Source organism: Ruditapes philippinarum, unplaced genomic scaffold (assembly GCF_026571515.1).
Source record: "Ruditapes philippinarum isolate M1 unplaced genomic scaffold, ASM2657151v2 ctg2099_1_1_1_1, whole genome shotgun sequence".
Classification (NCBI taxonomy): Eukaryota; Metazoa; Mollusca; class Bivalvia; order Venerida; family Veneridae; genus Ruditapes; species Ruditapes philippinarum.
Window position 1 is genome coordinate 86,047 of NW_026854602.1, and position 23,687 is coordinate 109,733.

Sequence of the window (23,687 nt, forward strand, 5' to 3'; positions counted from 1 at the left end):
AAAACATGTAAACTGCAGTATTTTTCCTTTGAAAATGTTTTAATATTTTGTATACTGTATGCTTTTAATTCAATGTCCTTAATTTCTCACATTTGTTATTCCTTTTTTTATTACACAGCTTACCAACAACATAATTGCCCATTCACACCTTATGACAAGGGATTTTAAAATACCCCCTATATAATCTAACCCCTTCTTTATTTAACTTTTCTGCAAAGTCGTCTGCAAAGTATACCGTCCCCAGATTAGGAAAAGGCCGTATTTACCTCCCTTGGCAGCTCTTTGTTAAGGTCTTTTTGTAGTTGCTGCTATTTTATTCGCATATTCAGGTAGATGTGGTGCTTTCATCTGATTTCATCCATTTAAATTGCCGGAACTAGAAAGTTCAACGGCTGTCTGTAACACGCAGCAGGTAATCAGCTTCGAATGCCAAACTTTTCGAATCCGGGTCAACTCGGCCCTAAAACATACTCGGCCCCCGAGTCAGCTCGGCCCTATTCCAACTCGGCACGGGTCAACTCGGCCCACTTTTAAAAATGGATAAAGGACATCAAAGGGCTCCTATATATGGGCTATTATTATCAATCAATGTATATTTTAAAGATACCGATTAATTAGGTGATAATTATGATTGTCTCATTCATTCAAATTTGATTAATGACCACCTGCAATTAATTAGAAGCTTATGCTATTAAGTTAACACGTTTTTGTTTCATATTTTTTAAAAAATTACTTTACAAACAAAATGCATCTAACTAAAGGAAACACATTTTTATTATATCTATATTCATAGGCACAAGTATAGGACCTGGGAAGAAAAAATATGAAGTTATTTTATCAATCTTTTCATATTTTTTCTTCCCAGGTTCTATAATCGTGCCTATATTAATTTTATCGAATCTGCAAGACAAATAAATAACTTTTTTCTAAATATACTTTATTTCAGCAGATGTACAATGTATAATTATTTAATAATAATAAGATATTTCTTATTATTCATTTACCTTAACAACATGCAAACTGAAAGCAAAGTAAATTATATACGTTATAGGCCTATATATTTTTGTAAAGTGGGCCGAGTTGACCCGTGCAGAGTTGACCCGTGCCGAGTTGGTATAGGGCCGAGTTGACTCTTTTCCAAACTTTTCGCCCCAAAACGTTTCACTTCCAGGGACGGTTCACACCTAGACGTTCTTTCTCTATGTAAAATTCTTCCTGACTCATAGAATAGACACTGCTTTTAAGTCCATCTATTTTGACATTGTGTAGATAAAAAGTGTTTGTAAAAGTTTTGCCAGATAAAAAAAAGAAAATTTTATGAACATTTTGTTAAAAGATTGTTTAATCAAATTAATGATGATTAACTAATATGCCTAAAGTTATTTTTGCCTGTTATTAAGCAGTCAAATTGCTGCTTTTTTCTCTAGATTTACTCCCTTCTTGTCTGCTGCAGTAGTGTCACATATAAATGTAGGAAGTTTATTGAACTGTAAGACTTCAGTCAAAAGGTCATGATTATAAAATAGTTTTATAATGAAGTTCCTTTGTAAATGAAATAAAAAATAAATGAATGATATATTTTTGACAGGGGGTGTGGGGGGGGGGGGGGGATTCGGGGGGAATAAATTTTTTTCTTTTCTTTTTTTCTTTTGGAAGGAAATATTTTGCAGCAAAAGGGGCAAAATTAATTCTTTTTGATGAGGGAAATTGACTTGTTAAAAAAAAAACACACCAATTTCCATAGCAACTAGTGACTTTCCATGGCAACTTGTGGCTTGATGATCACATGTCTTTACAATTACAGTTCATCTATCTTTAAAAATTTAGTTTAGTTGCACAAACTTCAATAATTTTTTACTGCCGTATTATGTTCAAATCTTTCCAGATCAAAAACATTGACCACTTTAGAAAAATTGAGGTAAAAATTTAACTGCAATAATTGAAGAGTAAGTGGAAGATAAATTAATATAGTTTTTATTTCATTTCATAGGTCAGCTAAGAACCAGACTTAATAAAAGACTGCCTAGAGGAGCATATTCATATATGTGATATCTGAGAAAAGCAAACCACCAACTGCAGCAAAAAGATGCAAAATGAAATGATTAAACTGGTGAAAAAAGCTCAGAACAGGACGTGATAAAGAACAGGCTGCCTTAAGGAGTATTTTCATTTGTTATATCTGTGAGAAGCGCACCACCAACAGCCAAAAGACACAAAATGATGAAAACAGAAGAAAAAAACTATCACTGCACATACATGTACTGTAATTATATGTCTTCTTTTGAAGATAGTCTAAAACTACATATGACATCCCATACTAAAGAAAAGAACTATAAATGTGACACCTGTGGTAAAGCATTTCCATATAAAAGCTACTTAAATATACACAAAGTAAAACACACTGAAGAGAAATGTTATGTCTGTGGAATCTGTGATAAGTCATTTCGTCATAAATCTAGTCTCCTCAAGCATATGAATATTCACACTGGTGAAAAGAATCACAGGTGTGAAACCTGTGACATAATATTTTCTCAGGCAGGTAACTATAAAAAACATATGAAAATGTACCATGGTGGGATTGTTTATAAATGTGAAGTCTGCGATGAAGAATTTTCACAAGAACGTAATTTAAAAAGACATTTAACAACACACACTGGTGAAAAAGTTCATAGATGTGAAACCTGTAACAAATCCTTTTCCCAGGCATGTAATTACAAAAGACACATGAAAATGCACTCTGGTGGGACTTTTTACAAATGTGTACTCTGCGATAAAAGTTTTTCTCAAAAATGTAATTTTAAAAGACATTTAACAACACACACTGGTGAAAAAGTTCATAAATGTGAACTCTGTGATAGTGCATTTCCTCAAGCATGTCATTTGAAAAATCATATTATGACAGTGCATGTCCGTAAGAAAAGTCATGAATGTGGTATCTGTGCCAAAGCATTTTCTTGTGAAATATATTTGAAAAAACACCTGACAATACACAATAAATTTTGTGAGAGGAATTATAAATGTGGCATATGTGATAAAGCGTACAACTTTAAAGATGATTTAAAAAGACACATGGTCATTCACACTGGTGAGAGGACTTACAAATGTGACATATGTGACAAAGTATTCACTTATCAAAGTACTCTGAGGCGACACTTGTCAATACACTCTGGTGAGAATAATTACAGACATAAAACAAAATTGATCATATAACATTATGTTTCATACTTGGACAAGCAACAAGTGTGACTAGACTTAGCTATTTAAATATATACAAAAAGGGAAAACTTTTTTTTAATGCCACCGCAGCATCTGCGATGCGGTGGCATATAGCGATTCACCTGTGTGTGTGTGTGTTTGTGTGTGTATTTGTGTGTGTGTTATATAGATTATAATTATAGTGAACTTAAAAAATCTTCTTGTGAAAAACCACTTGTCCAATTTCAACCAAACTTGGCAGGATTGATCCTTGGGTGAAGGGCTCCCAAAGTTGTTCAAAGAATTTCATTCCATGCAGAAATCTGGTTGCCATGGCAACCAAAAGGAATTATAAGAATAAAGTTTAAAAATCTTCTTGTAAATACCTTAAAGGCCTAGAGCTTACATATTTTGCATAAGGCATCGTCTGGTAGACCTCTAACAAGATTTTTCAAATTATAGCCCCGGGGTCAAAATTGGCCCCGCCCCGAGGGTCATTGATTTTCACTATATGTACATATAGTAAAAACTAAAAATACCTTCTTGTAAAGACCCAAAAAGCCTAGAGCTTAGATATTTTGCATAAGGCATTGTCTGGTAGACCCTTACCAAGATTGTTCAAATAATAGCCCTGGGGTCAAAATCAGCCCCGCCCCGGGGTCATTGATTTTCACTATATGTACATATAGTAAAAACTTAAGAAACCTTCTTGTAAAGACCCAAAAGGCCTAGAGCTTAGATATTTGCATAGGGCATTGTTTGGTAGACCTCTACTCAGATTATTCAAAATCGGCCCCGCCCCGGGGGTCATTGGTTTTCCTTATATGTATATAGTAAAAACTTATAGAAAAAACTTCTTTTAGCAATTGATATTTTGCATGAAACTTTGTGTAGTAAACCTTTAGCAAGATTGTTCAAATTATAGCCCTGGGGTCAAATTGCCCCCACCCTGGGGGTCATTGATTTCAATATATACATATAGTAAAAAAACAAAAAATCTTATTGTCTGAAGGTACAAGGCTTAGAGCTTTAATATTTGTTAAATAATATCATCTATAGGTACTCTACCAAAGTTGTTCAAATTTTGCCTCTAGTTTCAAAATTAGCCCCACCCCGGGGGCCATAGGTTTTCCTTATACATGTATGTATATAGTAAAAACTTAAAAAATCATCTTCTCTAAATTTACAAAGCCTAGAGTTAAGATATTTTGCATGAAACATTGTGTAATGAACCTTTAGCAAGATTGTACAAATTATAGCCCTGGGGTCAAAATTGGCCCCACCCCCAGGGGTCATTGATTTTCACTATGTACATATAGTAAATTTTTTTAAAAATTCTTTTGTCTGAAGGTACAAGGCTTAGAGATTTGATATTTGGTATATAATATCATCTATGGGTCCTCTACTAAAGTTGTTTTAATTATGCCCCTAGTGTAAAAATTGCCCTGCCCCAGAGGCAATAGTTTTCCTTATATGTATAAAGTAAAAACTTGAAAAATCTTCTGAATCTCTGAATTGACAAAGGCTAGAGGTTAAATATATGGCATGAGTTTTTGCCAAGTGAACCTCTACCAAGATTGTTCAAATTATAGCCCTTGGGTCAAAATTGGTTCCGCCCCAGGGGTCATTGATTTTCATTATGTACATATAGTGAAAAAATAAAAAATATTTTTGTCTGAAGGTACAAGGCATAGAGCTTTGATGTTTGATATATAATATCATTTATAGGTCCTCTACCAAAGTTGTTCAAATTTTTCCCCTGGTGTCAAAATTGGCCCTGCCCGGGGGCAGTGATTCTCATTATGTACAAATAGTAAAAACAGAAAATAAAACAAATGTTTTCTGAATGGGAGAAAGCTACAGCTTAGATATTTGACTTGAAATGTTGTTTGGTGGACATGTATCAAGATTGTTTTGAATTAAACCCTTGGGTCAAAATTTTGCCTTGCCCAAGGGGACAGTGACCTACTTTCTTGTCCTTTGATGTACAGCAATGAAATTTTGACCATATGCACAGTTTTAGTTAAGATATCAGGTGACCTAGATTTTGATGATGTGACCTACTTTCTTGTCCTTTGATGTACATTTATGAAATTTGAATCAAGCGGTGGCATAGCATTTTTCTCAAATGCAATCTTGTTTTTAAAGATTTTATTTAAACATTTATTTTGTTTGCTTTTAGAGGATAAAAAAGAGAGAGAAAATGAGCATTGCCCTCACCCAGCAGTGGCTCTTGTTGTGTTATAGCTAGTGTTGGTGTGCATGTCATGGGTATTGTGCTTATGTTTGTTTCACTATAGGGTATGATATTACAATTTTATGTATGTACATTTTTTGCCAAAATAAATTTTGTGATAAGTTACATGTTTTTTTGTTATACCACCAACAGGCAAAATGTAATTGAATATAAAGTTTGGTCCATCGCAATTTGATTCCTCGAAGTATCACTCCAAATTTATAAAAGGAATTGAATATAAACTTATTGTTACTAGGAGTGAAGAGTGAAAGAACCATGGCTCATAAAAGTCCCATTTTTAGCTCACCTGAGTACAAAGTAAAGCTCTACTAAAATTGATCAAATGGTTCTTCATTGAACATCTGGATCAGAGAGGCTTAAAATATGTACTAAAAATGAAATCTTGAAAAATCTGCTTCTAAAAGTGCAAGACCCTAAGCTTTGATATTTTGCATGATGCAAACTCTCTAGGCAATCTCTACAAAAATTGTTCAAATTAAAATTCTACGATCAAATTTGGTTTTATCCCTATGGTGGCCATGGTGTTTCCTTACGAGTATTAAGTAAATACTTTAAGTCTTCTCTTTGAAAACTGCAAGGGCTAGATTATAGACCTAAGCATGAAACATTGTTGACCTCTACCATGTTTTTTTAAAGTAAAGCCCTGAAATTTAAATCTGCTAATCCAGGATGTTGGGTATAGGGTCCTTATATGTTTATTAACCAGTGACATTCAAATTGCTCAACCATTGACTTTTCTTAGCATCCAGTCACTTCCATATAGCAGTCAGTGACTTTGGTGACCTTCATGGGAAACGTTGACTTTCTATAGCAACCATTAAATTCCAGTGACTTTCCCTAGGACCAATTGACTTTCCATAGCAACTAGTGACTTTTCATTGGTTGCTCCATGGCAACCAATGACTTCCATAGCAACTTTTGACTTTCATTAGTAACCAGTGACTTTCCCTAGCAGTCATTGACTTTCAACATCAACAAGTCACTTCCATTGCAACCATTGACTTCTATTGCAATCATTGACAGGCTATACCAAGGAGTGTCTTTCTATAGCAATAATTAAAATTCCACAGCAACAAGTGATTTTCCATAGCAATCAGTGGCTTCCCATAGACTTTCATAGGAAACATTGACTTTCTATAGCAACCATTAAATTCCATAGTGACTTCCCTAGAAACAATTGACTTTCCATAGCAACCAGTGTTTTCCATAGCAACTGCTGACTTCCATATCAACTGTTGACTTTCAATAGTAACCAGTGACATTCCATTGCAGTCATTAACATTCAACATCAAGTCACTTCGATTGCAACCATTGACTTCTGTAGCAATAATTGACAGTCAACACCAACGAGTGCCTTTCTATAGCAATAATTACCATTACATTCCACAGCAACAAGTGATTTTCCATAGCAACTAATGACTTCCAGGAAAGGCATTGAATTAAGACAAAGCAACCAGTGTCACCCATAGTAATTATTGACTTTCTTCAGCAACAAGTGACTTCATTGCTTCTATCGACTGTCCATACCAGCCAGTGACTCTCCATACCAACCAGTGATTTCACAAGAAACCAGTGATTTCCATAGCAACTAGTGACTATCCATAGCAACCATAGACTTTCCATAACAACCAGTGATTTACATAAGAAGCATTGACTTTTGACATAACAATTGGTGACTCCTAAAGAAACTATTGTTTTTTCATAGCAACCAGTGACTAATAGCATCCAGTCACTATCCATAGCAACATGTCACTTCCATAGTCACCATGCTTATTGACCTTCCTTAGCAACAAAAGTAATTCCTGACAGCAATGGCTTTTTTCTCTGCAACCAGTGACTTCCAAAGCGACAGTTTACACCCTTTAGCAACCAGTGACTTCCTTAGCATCCAGTTGACCCATTGACTTCCCATAGTTATCCCCCGCCGATGGAATCGGGAGGGGGATATAGTTTTGGCGTCGTCCGTCCGTCCTTCAATCCGTCCGTCCATCCATCCGTCCGAATTTCGTTTCCGGAGTAGTTCTCTGCAACTACTGGCTGGAATTCAATGAAACTTTATGGGAATCATCAATATCAAGAGTAGATGCGCATATCGTCAGCTTGTTCCGGTCAGACCCTTTAACTCTGAGTTATGGCCCTTGATTAGATATGCAGAATGCATATAGAGTAAAATTTCGTTTCCGGAGTAGTTCTCTGAAACTACTGGCTGGAATTCAACGAAACTTTAGGGGAATCATCAATATCAAGAGGAGATGCGCATATCGTCAGCTTGTTCCGGTCAGACCCTTTGACTCAAGAGTTATGGCCATTGATTAGTTATGTAGTATGCATATAGAGTAAAAATCGTTTCCGCACTACTTCTCTGCAACTACTGGCTGGAATTCAACGAAACTTTATCGGAACCTTCAATACCAAGAGGAGATGCGCATATCGTTAGCTTGTTCCGGTCAGACACTTTAGCTCAGAGTTATGGCCCTTGATTAGTTATGCAGTATGCATATGAAGTAAAAATCATTTCCGCGCTAGTTCTCCGCAACTACTGGCTGGAATTCAACGAAACTTTATGGGAATCTTCAATACCAAGAGGAGATGCGCATATCGTTGCCTTTATCCGGTCAGACACTTTAACTCAGAGTTATGGCCCTTGATTAGTTATGCAGTATGCATATAGAGAAAAAATTGTTTCCGCGCTTCTTCTCTGCAACTACTGGCTGGAATTCAACGAAACTGTATGGGAACCTTCAATACCAAGAGGAGATGCGCATATCGTCGCCTTGTTCCGGTCAGACATTTTAACTTAGAGTTATGACCCTTGATAACTTAGGCAGTATTCAACCAGAGCAATAATCGTTTCCGTGCTACTGGCTGGAATTCAACGAAACTTTATGGGATACTAAGAGGAGATGTGCATATAGTCGCCTTGTTCCGGTCAGATACTTATAACTCAGATTTATGGCCCTTGATTAGTTATGTAGTATGCATACATTTCATTGGCATTTCCAGATATTACTATTCAACACAAAGTTATGGCTGTGTTATTGCCCTGAATATTTATCAAGTTCAAAGAATATTACTGTTTATGCCATGATTAATATATAAATAAAGCCTCATGTTTTCAGTTGTTGTGTTAATAAAAACCAGTACTCGGCGGGGGATATAAATTCAACGAATTTGCTTGTTAAACTTGTTTTTCATAGCAATACTTCATTTTCCTTAGCAAGAGATGACTTGTAAAGTAATCAATGACTTTCCTTAGCAACCAGTGACTTTCTTTACCAACCAGTGACTTTCAAAGCTATCATTGACATCCCTTAGCAACCAGTGATTTCCATAGGAAGCATTGACTTTTGACATAACAGTTGGAAACTATTGTTTTCATAGCAACCAGTGGCTTTAATAGCACCCAGTAAATATCCATAGCAATATGTCACTTCCATAGTCACCATGCTTATTGACCTTATACTTATATAGACTTTCAAAGCAATCATTGACATCCCTTAGCAATCAGCCAATGACTTTCTAAAGCCATAATTGTATTTCATAGCAAATATTGACTTCCCATTGCAACAAGTGACTTCCATAGCAACCATTTACTATCCATTGAAATAATTGTTTTTCATAGCAATCATTGATTTCCTTTTTATAGCCCCATCCCCTTCCACCACCACCACCACGAATTTCAATTTTTAAAATACCTTTAATAACCCGATCTGTCCGTCCATCTGAATGTTTGTCCATAGAAGGAAGTAATAGAAACAAAGCATAGTGGCGAGTAACCTTGGATCAATGAGAGCACGACATATGTTCATAACGTTTCCGCTTTTTAATAGTGTCAAGGTTAAGGTCATGGTCATTCAAAACTTGCATCAAAAAGAGTACTCTGGTTGGTTGACTAAATAAAATACAAACTGCATGCATGTAGCATTGTCCTTTGGACATTGAGGTAAAAAAATGGTCTTGCTCTGGAAGTCCCTTAATTTAGTTTTCAATAAGCGTGTCTTTAAATTTCCTTTATGAATCTGTTATATACATGTATATGTTTAACAATTAACATCATCTCTTAGTGCTCTACAAGAGTTATAAAACGGGTTTAGAAATTGGAAAATACATTTTATTTTAAACTAAACGAATATTTGGTATGTATGCGCGGACAGTAAGTATAATTTTCCCGAGTCTATTGACAAACAGTGCACGGCAAAATGAACACTTAACGTAATGTCAAACTTTTCGCAGGTATAAATTTAATAATGAAGACAACATGAAATTTATCAGAATTATAAATAAATTCCGGGTAATTCTTGACCATCCCTCGTAACCAAATAAATAAATTAAAATGGTCCAAAAAAGCAAAACTTTACGTATTAATGGTTACAGTTTTATTTTTATTTTTTTGTAGGAAATAACATGTTAAGTCGGCGTATTAATTCTTTCAAATGGGGTTCATGCCATCTAAATTTGACCGAACTAACAGGGAAGTTTTAATTGCCTTAAAAGTATATTTTAGACACTGTGGTACATAATGAAAAAGAACGGGTTCAGTTGTACATGTACTTTATAAGGGGAGCAGTATTTTATTGTCAGCAACATCTTTGTTTGCATGCTTTGTTTGGGAACATCCCTATGATATTTTTGGTAAATTCCTTATTAAAAAAGACTATCATTTCTCACTAAACCTGTCCGAATTACATTGCTAATGTACTTTTTTGTAAATGATATATACATTGTATATACCAATACCAAAACAATTATTACGCTGGCATTTGATGTTGATACAGGGGAGATGATCCCTCGGGAATAATGCACAGTGCATAAAATGGTTATGTCCCTTTAATAAATAAATCGTGTATATCCTAATAATTGTTATGTTCGATATACAAATATGTAATTAAAGAACAAAAGTACTAGAAAAAGTCTTAGTTTTGATTCACATGTGCACACATTTTTGGATTATCTTAAGTACTGTTAGAAACTCAATCAAAAACAATTAGAGGCAAAGCTAGTTGTAGATCAATGATATTAAAAGTGATTGACAGATAACTGTCTCAAGTGACACCAAACTCGTCTATATCTAATTAGCAAGAATTTACTGGCAATAAATTGATTAAATTAATACTTTGTATATATGGACAGGTACGTATATATACGTACCTGATATGGACAATTGGAATTTAGACTTATCAATCAGTGACAAGAAGTTTATATATCTAAAATTGGTTATTTTTACATAAAGCTAAAGCCAAGTTGTTGCTTTACATCTATTGTTGATTAGCCAGCGTATTGTCGTCAAGGTAAACAAACTGAAATATGCGGAGAGTATAAAGTATCTGGAGTTAATGAGATTTTCATTGACCTAACTTTCACAAGATCGATGTTTATTATACAGGATGCTTGAATGTAGAAGAAAATGGTCACATGAGTGACTGCAGAAAAAAAACAATGTCGCCTAAAGCGTCCTAAGAAACGTTTGTTGTTGTTTCCTTGCTTATATCATGTTGGTTTTTTTGTTGTTGCTGGCGTGGTTTCTTTTGTTTTGGAGATGAATGGGGTCATGGGAAAAAACGATATATATATATATTTAAAAAAAGTTTATTATATTGTCATAAATCTCATATATATAGACGTATATAGAACTTTGTATACCCTAAACTGATAAGAATACGGTAAAAACTTGCTGTTTGCTTTGCCATGTTTCTGCCAACGAATATATTCATTTTAAATCAGTTTTGATACTTTGATACCTTGCCGTGATAATAAATTGTATATTGTGACACCGTGGGCGGACATATCTATGCTTAAACAAATTTCATTACACCTAATAAATAAATGTTCCCGGTTTCATATTTCATTTATTTCAAATTTATTTCATTCTATTTGCTTTATAGTTTTGTTATCTACCAATTTTATTACATCCGCTCGTGTTTAAGTATATGAGTCTTTACATAGAGTTGATAAATAATTGCGTTTTGCGCTTGGTATACTGTATAAACTATATTATATATATTATAATAATATTATTAATGTATACAAGAATTGTGTGAGGAGATACTGTAACACAAAAGCAATTTTCTGGTATTTGTAGTTTTAATTCCTTGTTTAGACAATCTGTACCCTTGTCAAAATTAATTGATCGCACAGTATGCAGTTTGTCTTCAAATCATAGTAAATGTGTTGATGGAAAACTTTACTTACATGTCTATACAGACAGTAAATAAGAATAAAAGATACTAACTTAAATTGTACAATTTAAACAAATCATTATTGCTTTACCAAAAAGAGAAAAAAAACATAAACACAAACGACTGGTTAATAAAAAGTTTATTTCATGGGACATGCATCATATTGCACATTTAACAAATGATATATAACTCGGTAATTAAAATATAATTAAAACATCATAAATGTCGCAGTATGCAGCACAATTCATTACGAATTCAGCTGCATTAATTTCACAACTAGAGAGGTGCAAGACAATAATGAATAGGTAAAATGTAAATGAAAATTTACAGGTAGATTTAAGTTGTTATGGTCTGTTGAACTTAAGATTTCACTTTAGATTGGTAAAAGTACTGAGGCGATAAAATTAAGTAAATCAGTTCAACTTGTTTGTCAACAAAAGTAAACTTCTGAATGATGTTAAGACGTTTTCAATCATATCATCATCTTTGCAAATATATCCAGATTTTATACTTACACGTTTTCATACATGTATGTATGCTGTATTTATTTAATTTTTTTTGCACACAAAAATGAAATATCTGTTAATTATAAGTGACTAGTGCTAGCTCGTATACGCTTGAACCTTATTCGATGAACATTTGCGGTATTTTATTTTGATATCATATAACATTTGTCGAAACTTTGAAGAAGTCGAAAAAATTATCACAAACATGCAATGACGTATTTCGTCGTCACAATAATAGAACTATGCACAACCCTTTAACAAATTAACTATCGCTCCAGAGTTGGACTGGCTTGTAAGATTCCACTAAAATCCATTTAACAATAACTCTCCGTTCACAATCCGTGGCACGTTTTTATTTTCATCGTAACGGTCCTTATTCCATCTTGGAATAAAAATTTGTGATGCCCCTGGACCATCCGTAATATACAAATCTTCCTTGCTTTCATCCTCACTAGCATCATCATCACTTGTGTCAACATCTTTCTCGTTGATTATCTTACTTGTAGTGTAGGTCCTAGCTTTAAATTCTAGAGTGGTTTTAAACCACCTTCTACACTCGTCTATATGGTAATCCAAACATGTCACATAACTCTTCTCGGGTCTTTTCGGGAATATTATTAGGGTATCACTGAATCTCCTTGGTTTCACTATTGGTTGGTATAATGTCTGACTTTTATATCTCTTTCTTTGAGACTCTGGTAAGCAGACTATAGTATCCCTATACGCCACCGGTGTTAGACAGGGAACCATTCTAACCCCCTCATTATATCGTTTCATTGTCACAAAATCCACATAACTAGCTGACCGTCTCTCCTCATAATTCGGTAAAGGACACAGCGACACTGTTTCACTGACTTGGTCAGGTACAATAAGCCGTTCACTTCTCATACTACCGTATTAAGTAGGTCGCTTTTACTACGTTATTTTGAAAAGAGTGTATTGCCTTTAAAGTTTTAACACCGTCTATTATGCCAGTGAAGCAAACCTCTTCAGTGAAGCTTGGAGGGGTCAAGCACAGGTTTTATTTCAACGTTTTTACCTGAAATAAGTGAACAAAACATATTAAATGTATATCTAAATAATAAATATAAGTAAGTTATTAAATGCTGGCATGATACACTAAAAGTATTTTATGCCATTCACGAGATCGATAGATCGATAGCAATTAAACCAATTGATATTACTCAGTGCGTTGATAGAATCAGAAACAAGAATGTCAAATGAATATTTGATATGCTTTTATATAGTATTGCTTTCTCGTGCATAGAACACAAATAATTAATAAATATCATGTTTACTTCATAAACTTAAGATTGTGCTTGTATGAATTCCACATCATGTAAAAGATTGGAGGTCTTTAATGACCGGTGAGTTAAATTGTATTTCAGAGAATTGGAATGTTGAAAAAAATCAAATGAAAAGGGATACTCAGGCAAATCAATGACAAAAATATTAAAATGATCTTATGTACTGAAGTCACTCTGAAATGACATTTTATTAAGTCCCAGCCATAATTTCTGTATAAATTCTATATATTTTTGTTTTGAAGCGTTAATATAACTATATATGTTGAACAAAATTTAGACGCAGACAGAATCACCGACTAGTTCTTAAACAAGTCATGAAACTTGAACAAACGCTGGAAGATACAATAACAAATATTATGGATATTGTATGATTGGAAATAGTCTGAGTCAATTATTTGACATGTTCTTTAACGTTTCCAGAGTTCAGTGTGACAACTTTTTTTAAAAAACTTAACGCTCTAACCTGTTTAGGAAACCACCACTTTATCATTTATAAGGGAAAATGTTTTGTTCCTGTGACTGCCTAGTGTACATTTACAGAATAATGAATGAAAAATCCAAAACTGTGTCTCGGTCAAGAATTGTAGCACTTGATATTAGTATGAGAGAGTGAAGCGTTTCTGTAGTGAATGCTGCCCCCCCCCCCCCCCATAAAAAGAAAGAAAAAAATCATAAACGCCTTATAATGTTTAAAATAAATAGGTATGGTCTCGATGTGTCTTTAACGTAGTATCGTTTTTACTCTGTTTTACATATACTAGGATCATATATCTCTTCAGCAACAAATTAACTACGACGAAACGTTATTAGATACACTTGGTTAGGCAAAATGAAATTAATCAAGGGGCGTTAACTTGACAGCGAATATAAATAATGATAACGAGTGAGATTGCACAAAGAAGATGATATAAATGAACCAGAGGCGGTGTAGGGGGGTTACACGTAAATGTCTTTATTTAGGCAAAAGGTTGTGTTAAATATTGCTTTATAATGCTGAAAAAATGTTGTTGTTTTGTTGTTGTTGTTGTTGTTGTTCGAAATTTCATTTATACGGTATAGTATGATTAACTCCATCATATGTAATCCACTTAGTCTGTTATTAAATGGAATTGTTTTGTTTCAGCGAGAATGCATTGAAAGTATTAGCAACCATTAGCAACATTTGCATTGTGATTCTTTCTCTCTGTTTATTTCATTAAAGCTTATACAAGTTTTGTCAGCATGTGATCAAATTAAACGAGTATATTACGGCTGTAAATGAAATGTTTACAATATGATACACACATTCATATGTCACATATGTTTACATAATATCCTTACAGGAATATATGATCTGGAGTTGAAATCTCTTTTTTTCTTTAATATTTAAACACTGATACTTAAGTTATTTGCTTTATCCACTGCATAAAAATATATGTGCTTTTTTACAGAGAAAAAAAACTAAATTGACACTAAATGATTTGAAATTCCCTGTATCACAGTCCTTGCATAATATATCATACAAACAGCTCGTACTTTTAAACTGTTTTATAAATTTGTGCAATTTCAGAAATTACAAACTCAGCACCGCATTTTAAACATATAAATATACAGTCTGAACGTTAAATTATACTTAATTTGAATAAATTTACGGTAATATTTTAAAACATGAAATTGCATTAGTATACAAAATGTAATTTATGCCCCCGTCTATTGCTCAAATTTTTAAGAAAAAGAGACAATTAATTGGGAATGTTATTAATTATACTACAGTGGTGGAGATATACAATATGTCACATGTAAACCTAATTTTTTTGTAAAGTAAATGGACTTCCATACCCTTAAGGGTATACATTTTAGATAAGGTATTTCACTGTTAATGACTTACTAAATGAACCTTTACACGGGCAATATGATAAGATCGCACACATGTGCGGTTTGAAATGGTATTTAGTATATTTCTGACAGTTAACTAATTTCTGTGTATCTTGTACAAGTCCACAAATGACTGACAACTTCTCCCTGTCTGAAACATTTTTAGATCATGTCAAACGTCGGTTCAAACCAGTTGCGAGCAAAAAGTCGATTGGAATAAAATATGAATAATGCAATATCATTTCCAACATAGCTTTTTTTTCTGTGTGTGCGGATAAGTGACATTGACATTACGTTATAAACTATATAGGGTCTTATTTCAGGAGCAGATTTAACAATTTTGCTCTACATGTCATTCGACATTATCATACAATATTCATATCTTAAGTTTAAATTTCTTGATTTATGTAACTGAATTTTGTAATGTTTATAAACCTATTACAATGTTACGCTTGAGGAAATTATAAAAGTATGTAAACAGAATACTAATAGCTTGAGATTGTAAAATTTCTTCCCCCTTTAAATAAACGATGAAAAAAAAGTTTAAACATTCTATTTGAATGAAAAGAAAATCATAGCCTAATACTTCGATTTCATTCTTCTAAAGTTAGCATTAGTCTGTTTGTGTATAAAGTGATCTTCAAGTGGCCCGGCAGATAAGCCGACATGTAAAGGGGTTGTGTACTCGAAGTCAGTCAAGATGACTTCAAACCTTGAAGATAGGTCCTTTTATACTGAGATATTAGCCATAAACACTGATAAAGCAAACAACCAAACTGACTTAATACAAATTTGCCGATGACTGTATTAATTAATATTTGATTGGTTACTCGACATTGATCGATTGACAAAATGGAAATTAATAAGTACATGTACATGTAACTGCATTTTTTACATACGTGTAGCACATGTTGTCCGTCGTCCCTCTCAGAACTAGAATCTTAACTTTTGATATAGTAATCCCATGAACAATATAAAACTTATACAGCGTTATATGGATAAATTTTCGAAAGTTTACGAATAAGATTATTAAATATTTAGCTGTAAAATTTGAATCGATTTCCTTATTCAATTGACTCAAATGCCATTTTAGCAACCAACTTGTCTGGGATCTAGGTAGCAGAATAGGTGTGTATGCGGCAGTATAACAATGTAAAGTCAAGATTTGAACCCTTACTGTGTTCTGGCTGGAAAGTCGGATTTCCCCAGGGACTGATCATGACAAAGCGTTCGAAAATCATATGAGTTAAATTTTACAGTTTACCCGGAAGATGACTTCCTTTATCATTATAACCTGATAATATTTCAAATTACATCAGAAAAAAAAATTAAATCAAATCTTACCTAGGGTGAAGTTGTATGACACCTTGCCACTTGAAAGAAAATCGAAAAATCCAACTAAACTTTGTCACTCATTCCTTCCTTTTACTTTTTAACAACATTCAAAATAACCGCTTTTAACGCTAGCTTTTGAGCTAGCCGATTCAAATGAAAGATTTCATGAATAAAACCAGCGACAGCTACAAAGCTCTTTTGTAAAGATTGCACATTTAAATTTTAACTTAAATGTTCTCTATTTTCCTTGTTCGCGTGCTTGTGGCGTATTTTCAGTTTACCCAAGTTATCGAAGCGTTACCGGTGTAGGAATCTTGAAGCCATTCAACAAAGATTAATTGTTTAATCCGTGAAAGTTGGAGAAATACAAGAATAAACCCGATACTGTTTTAAAGTTACGGCTGTTTGTGTAATCGAAAATATATATGCATGTCCGCCACAATCTAGTAAAATAAACACTTATAATAACGGGAATCTATATAGTTATATATAACTGTGTGTTTGGTTTGTAAAGGTGGGCCAATATCTGTGATACAGAGATCAATATATGATCTAATAAAGTTAACGGGACACACGCATCGACATTAGAAACGACAAAACAAAAGATTAATGTGAATATAGCCTGTCAATAAATACCACACAAATAAATTGATAGTTAACACCCATCACGTCGTATATAACTATCATTTAGATATATAGTGTACAAAGGCCTACACTAACGATAATTTTACTTTATTATATGGTAGCATATGAAGATTTAGCAGAAGTACAAAACTAATTAAATATCTTCGTTTTGAAATATGGCCTTCTGAACAATAACAATTAAAAATTAACAATTAAATTACAATAAATTCAGTCTACCTATGATCTAAATTACAACATTTAGCTATCATGTACTGCAAACCCCTCTCGCAGGAACGGTGCATGTCGGAAATGTTAGTGAATGGTGTGAGAGAAAGATGAACATTATCTGGATAGTGAGGGACATTGAAACATTCAAGTAATTGTTAAATTGTTGTTATTATATCAGTAAGAGAGAATTCACTTAAGTAAGTCTTACTGCAATGCTTTCCCGATTTGCTACAGCATTGGCCGATGTTAGATTTTTGGCGGGAAATCATTAAGACTAACTTAAAAAGAGAATAAAAGTAAAAATACAACAGAAACAGAACAGAAAGTTTATTCAGTATTATGCATAAAAATCTGGAGAAAGGGTGAAACATCGGAAAAAAAACAATCACAACAAAATTACATGAACATTTTAGACCCGGTTTGATTGAGTATGTACATGCGGGGTAATGATAATAAAGTGCAACATCCCTGTTTGAACTTCGTGTTTGATACAGTGTGGGGAAAACGAAAATCTATGGTAGTCTGGTGGGACTTGAATTGTCTGGTGTGAATTGTAGTTTCGTAAGAGAAAGGGGTGCATATAATTATGTCTAGTAAGCCTCGATGGAGTTTAAATGAAGGTTGTAAGGTGAGTGGCTACTATATAGGTTGGGGTAAAATTTGAAGAAGAAAAAAAACAAACACACACAAAATGCGATGCTCAACAGAACGCCAGGCCAGCGAAGATCTTGCATGGCTGATACTGTTTACAATGGAGAAAAATCGTGTTTCATACAGCGTTTCACTCCTCTTTGAACCATTTCTATTTTCCCCTTTTCCTTTTTTTCCTTTTGAATGTTTGATTCTGTGCAGGGACTCCAAACAGTACCCCAACTAGGGTCGGACTAGGGATTGTTTGTGCGACCAGATTAGATACTCACTTACGAACGTCTTTGTTGATAAAAACGGTACCCAGATCTTTTTGCGAGATTTGCTTAGAACTATACTAAAACGTGTTAACAAATTTACAGAATATAAATAATATAAATCCTATTATTAAATTAGATGATGAAATAAATATCTATACATGGGGAATATTTTAATTTTAGGGTAATTCATACTCTTCATGCATCATATAAGTTTGAATTTTACCAAAATCTGTGCACGGATTTATATAACAATGTAATATAAATCCGTGATCTGTGCGACTTTTATGTATTGTTATGTCAAGTCTCTAACTTGTATAGCGAAAATCGCTATATAATTCTGGTATATGTCTTCAGTATTCAACTTTTTAACATGACTATTAGTGTCATTCAGCACTAAATGCAGAAATTGATAATGGCAGAGATGTAGATATAGTTACTATCTGCTAGGCCGTGTTAGCGTCACACGCCGCCATATTTATTGTGCTTATATGAACACTGTTTAAAGTAAAAGACGCACTGTAAACATGCTTGACTTTTGATATTCTTGAAATTTCGCCATAATACGTCAGACATAGCAGTTTTCTAACCCTATTGACCACTTACTCTGTTTTTGACGATTTTTGGCGTGGGCCTCATATATACACACATCTATAAATACTTATTCTATATTTACAACTTTTTAATTGGACCGCTGAAATCCTTGGCACGCGCAATGATGAAATGAACTGTTAACCGGTCAACATTTTTACTGTTACACCCCTGTCGACGTCATCGGGTATTTCTGTTAATGCCACCATTCGGTCTTCGAACGTCGCTCAGCTCAATGTATGGTAGTGGTTCGTCTGTATGCGGTGGCATAGAGCGGACATCAGAAATATTTCATCTATCACGTGCGCACGCGATAACTACTGCGTGCGCACACGATAGCTAAGGACTACGTGCGCGAGCGATAGCTACTACGTGACAGACTTTTAATGTCCGTATAGGTCAATCATTACGTGCGCACGTAACAGCCTTCGGCCTCTGGCAACAGTTCCAAATGTCATCCCTGATACCTCGGGGATGAATTAACTGTATAATGTTGAACACGTATCAAGGGAAAACACTCTTACTAGTTCATTCGTGATGATTGTATAGCTATTTCTCTCCCTTCCTGCAAGATAAATAGATTAAATTGAATATATATTAAATTGTGGGAAACATGAGTTTTATAACATTTGAACAAAGGTGTTAGAGCACGTGACATGCTTATCATCTAAAACAGTAGAGCCGAATGTGAAATTATTTGTCATAAAAGTAGCAAAATGCAACCAAACTAGTATTTTGACTTCAAATCACTATAACCAAAGGCCACAACAGCAAAATATTGTTCGAGTCTCTAACAAAACACAAAAAGTAGAAAGTTTGCAGAAATGAAAATAAATTAATTTTTGAAGCATAGTTGGCCTTTAAACTTTGAATTAATAATTCATAATTAGACAACAAATTTATGAAAACTATTGTAATCCCCATCATACATTTGGAGTTGTTTGGTCCAGAAAGTGATTTCAGACAGAATGTATCCATCTACTGACCTACCTACCTACTCCCCTGCCCCCTCCAAAAAAAAGAAGAAAAAGTCTCTAATAGTCATATTATAATATTTCATGCTACATCAAAAGTATTTCGTAAAATTATGAATGCTTACTGCTGGAAAACAAATGTTTTAAAATAATATTCATATTATATTAGAAAATCCTCATATTATACATGTACATAATATACTAAAGTGAATAATTTTAAATGTGTCTGTTTTTTTTCTGTCTGTCTGTCTGTCTGTCTGTATATCTGTATGTATGTCATTAATTTTCGAGAAGCAAGAAAAAGACAACCCCAATACATTTAGTAGTGTAGAACCTACAGATATTAGCGTGATATTAGTAATTCGTAAGAATACATTATGTACGTGATACATTTCCAAGGGGAAGTGTGACATCATTTTATGCATTTAGGAAATAATACTTATGGTATATATGATAGTATTAACGTGTGAAAATGCATGTTGCATCGATATATGTTCACTTTATGTCATGTCATTCGTGTAAAATTTTGTGCCCGCCCATATCCTGAAAAACTGGAGTAGAGTTCGGATAAGACGTGTATACATTCTCAACAGTTATAAACATATTTTAGCTCGGCCTTGTTTCGTGAAGGGGACCTTTCTCTATTAATGCACCGAGACCATTGAGAAAAGAGAATTTTAATTAACGAAAGATTTTTGAAATGGTTTATGTGAATTTAATTATTCAACAAGGCTCAGTTGATCAGGTGACTTATATAGCAATTACAATTTATTTTTGTGCTTCTTTTTTGTGTAGATATTTTTTAATGAGAAATTGGTGATGAAATCTCTAGGAATATTAATTGATATATTAGATAGCACACAGGGACCCAACACAGTGTTGGGATAGTGTAAAAAAGTAATTCTAAAAAAAAAATACTGTATATATAATTTAAAGTATTTTTTTTTCTAGAATTACTTTTTTTACACTATCCCAACACTGTGCCGGGTCCCTTTGAGATAGCATAGTTAATTTCAAATATCTAAGTAAAAATTCCATTTAATCAACATTCTGTTATGTTATCACAAGTACAAAAGTAGACTAAAGTTAAATATTTCATTTAACAGTCACCACTGAATGATATGACTGTCAAGGTCGAATTCATATTGGAATTTGTTTAAATTATTCCAACAATGCTATTTAATATTTATGGATTGGATTTATTTATAAACAAAAGAACCACATGACAAAATTAATATGTTGATTATTCTAATATGACCTTGACCTTTAATTAACCATGACCTTTAAGGTCAAATTATTGAAATTTGCTTAAATTGTCATAACTTTAATATTTATTTACAGACTTGATTTTATACTTAATATAGATAAATCATAATACTTAAATAAAAGAACACAAAATGACAAAATTGACATGTTGAATTATTTTAATATGAACTTGAGCATTAAGTGACATTGACTGTGAAGGTCAATTTATTGAAATTTACTTATTTTTCTTTGTCATAACTTTGTTATTATTTACAGACTTGATTTATACTTAAACACAATAACACATATGACAAACTTCCATGTTGAATTATTTTAATATTTTAATAAGCTGGCCTTGACTGTCAAGGTCAAGTTATCGAAATTTACTAATATTATCATAACTTTGTTATTTATTTACAGATTTGATTTGTAATGGAACTAAAAAACACATAATCAAAATTATGACAAAATTGTTATGTTGTTTTATTTTAACATGAACTTGACCTTTTAACTGGCCTTTAATAGCCATCAAGGTCAAAGTACTGAACTTAAATTGTCATAACTTTGTTATTTATTTTTGGATGTTATTTATACTTCGTCTTGGACAAAAGAATAGAGGGCTGAAGTATTTTATAATTAAACTAACATGTTGAAATATTTTACAATGACCTTGACCTTTAATTTGTCCTAACCTTCCAAGTATTTACTAAGATTTTCGTAGCTTTGTTATATTGATTTGTTCCTAATTTGACAAAAAAACAACAACAAAAAACCACATTATAGGGTTGAATTATTTTGACATGAAGTCAACCATCATTATTTTGGTTTTGACTATCAAGGTCAAATAATTGAAATTCATGGGTTAAATGGTCAGCAAATTTGTTATTTATTTTTGGATTTGATCTATACTTGGACAAAAGAACACAATCATATAACAAATCATAAAGGTTGAATATTTCAAATATAACCTTGACATTTAAAAGACATTGGTCATTAAATGACATTGGTCATCAAGGTCAAATTCTTATAATTTGCTTAAATTGTCATTACTTTGTTACTTATTTATGGATTTGGTCAATACATGATTAAAATTAAAAACAGGTATGACAAGATTGATGTGTTAAATTATTAAAATATATCTTTGACACGTCTATTGTTCATCAAGGTAAAAAAGTATAAAAAAAAAAGAAGAATGACCTGGGCAGTCAAGGTCAAATAACTGTATTTTGTTCACAACTTGTTATTATAGATTTGACAACAGAACTCAGATGACAAGACTGACATGATGATTAATTTAATGTGACGTTGATCTTTGATTGACCTTGACCATCAAGGTCACATTATTAAATTCAGCTTAAATTGTCATAATTTTGTTAATAATTATAATCAGGTATAATGAACAGATTTTATTCATACTTGACAAAACAGTTATTATAACACTTACATTACAACACCAACATTTTGAATAATTTAAGCATGACATTGATGTGTAAATGACCTTGAGTGTCAAGGTCAGATATGAAATTTGAATTTTATTTTGACAAAGAAAATGATGTTTTCTAAGAATGTTATTATCTACAATATTCTTCCTCTTATTTGTTTGACTTTAGAATAAAAAAAGTAAATCTTTATAAGTCCCAATTTTAGTGGTACATAGCTCTTGATTTAACTTGACTTATACATCTTAAATGATATGCTGTTTAGGAAATAATGAGGAGATATTATACTGCAGACTGCAGTGATTTTTAGGCATTAGGCAGTTAGATTATAAGGGAAATTGATTTTAACTCTGATACAGATTCTAGGAAAAATTGATGTCTTGCTCTTGCGGCCATTATATTACTGTAATACCATGTAGAGGGGGTAAAAAGTGTCCCAGTACATTGAGTAATTTTTATTATATTTTTGTCCCTAATGGTTTTGTGGTGCCCCTTGGGTGCCTATACAGGGGTAATGTTCTGTGCATATTGTACTCCTTCATTGACCTCTAGTTTTTCTTGTATAAGTACAAGTATGTTACAAAGTGAAGCAAAGCACAGGGAAATAGATTACTTTACCGCCAGACAACATTCATTTATATCAAATTTTATGACTGGTTCCCTGTAATTTCTGTATCTGCTTCCCTGTAATTGATAGATCAAGTTATATTGTTTCCAGATAAAGGACAATCCGGGCCATATAGATCTGCATGCTTTATTCTTCAGCTTTTATTGCAAATAATTTCATAGATAGATGTCTTATTATATGTGTAATATGATCCTCAATAAATCAGTAATGATTTATGCTGCACTTTTGTTACTGAAGTATTTAGATTTATTTATCGATATTCCCATTGATGAATATAAATAAAAAACAAGTAACCAGATTATTCTGCGTATATCCCGTAATTCAAGAAAGTGAAAATAGTGCAGGAATTGAGCAATAGAAACTCAAATATGTGCAAAACTATGGCTGAAATAAACGCAGTTGATACCTTGGGTAGCCCTTAAG

General features: G+C 33.1%; 2 protein-coding genes across 3 annotated transcripts; one reads left to right on the top strand and one right to left on the bottom strand.

Moving 5' to 3' along the window:
* Positions 1 to 245: 245 nt before the first annotated feature.
* On the top strand, positions 246 to 3,977 carry LOC132740556 (zinc finger protein 600-like). 2 transcript variants are annotated; one of them, XM_060728476.1, is made up of 2 exons: positions 246 to 412; positions 1,991 to 3,977. In XM_060728476.1, exon 2 carries the CDS (start codon positions 2,218 to 2,220, stop codon positions 3,208 to 3,210), a length of 993 nt encoding a protein of 330 aa, XP_060584459.1. In that variant the 5' UTR covers positions 246 to 412; positions 1,991 to 2,217; the 3' UTR covers positions 3,211 to 3,977. The 2 variants fall into 2 exon arrangements, with proteins under 2 accessions (XP_060584459.1, XP_060584460.1); XM_060728477.1 differs by having other exon boundaries at positions 273 to 329.
* Positions 3,978 to 11,749: 7,772 nt separating this feature from the next.
* On the bottom strand, positions 11,750 to 17,099 carry LOC132740557 (refilin-B-like). Its single transcript, XM_060728479.1, has 2 exons — positions 16,640 to 17,099; positions 11,750 to 13,173 (listed from the first exon to the last, which is right to left on the bottom strand). The coding sequence occupies exon 2, from the start codon at positions 13,020 to 13,022 to the stop codon at positions 12,438 to 12,440; it is 585 nt and encodes a 194-aa protein (XP_060584462.1). The 5' UTR covers positions 13,023 to 13,173; positions 16,640 to 17,099; the 3' UTR covers positions 11,750 to 12,437.
* Positions 17,100 to 23,687: the final 6,588 nt, after the last annotated feature.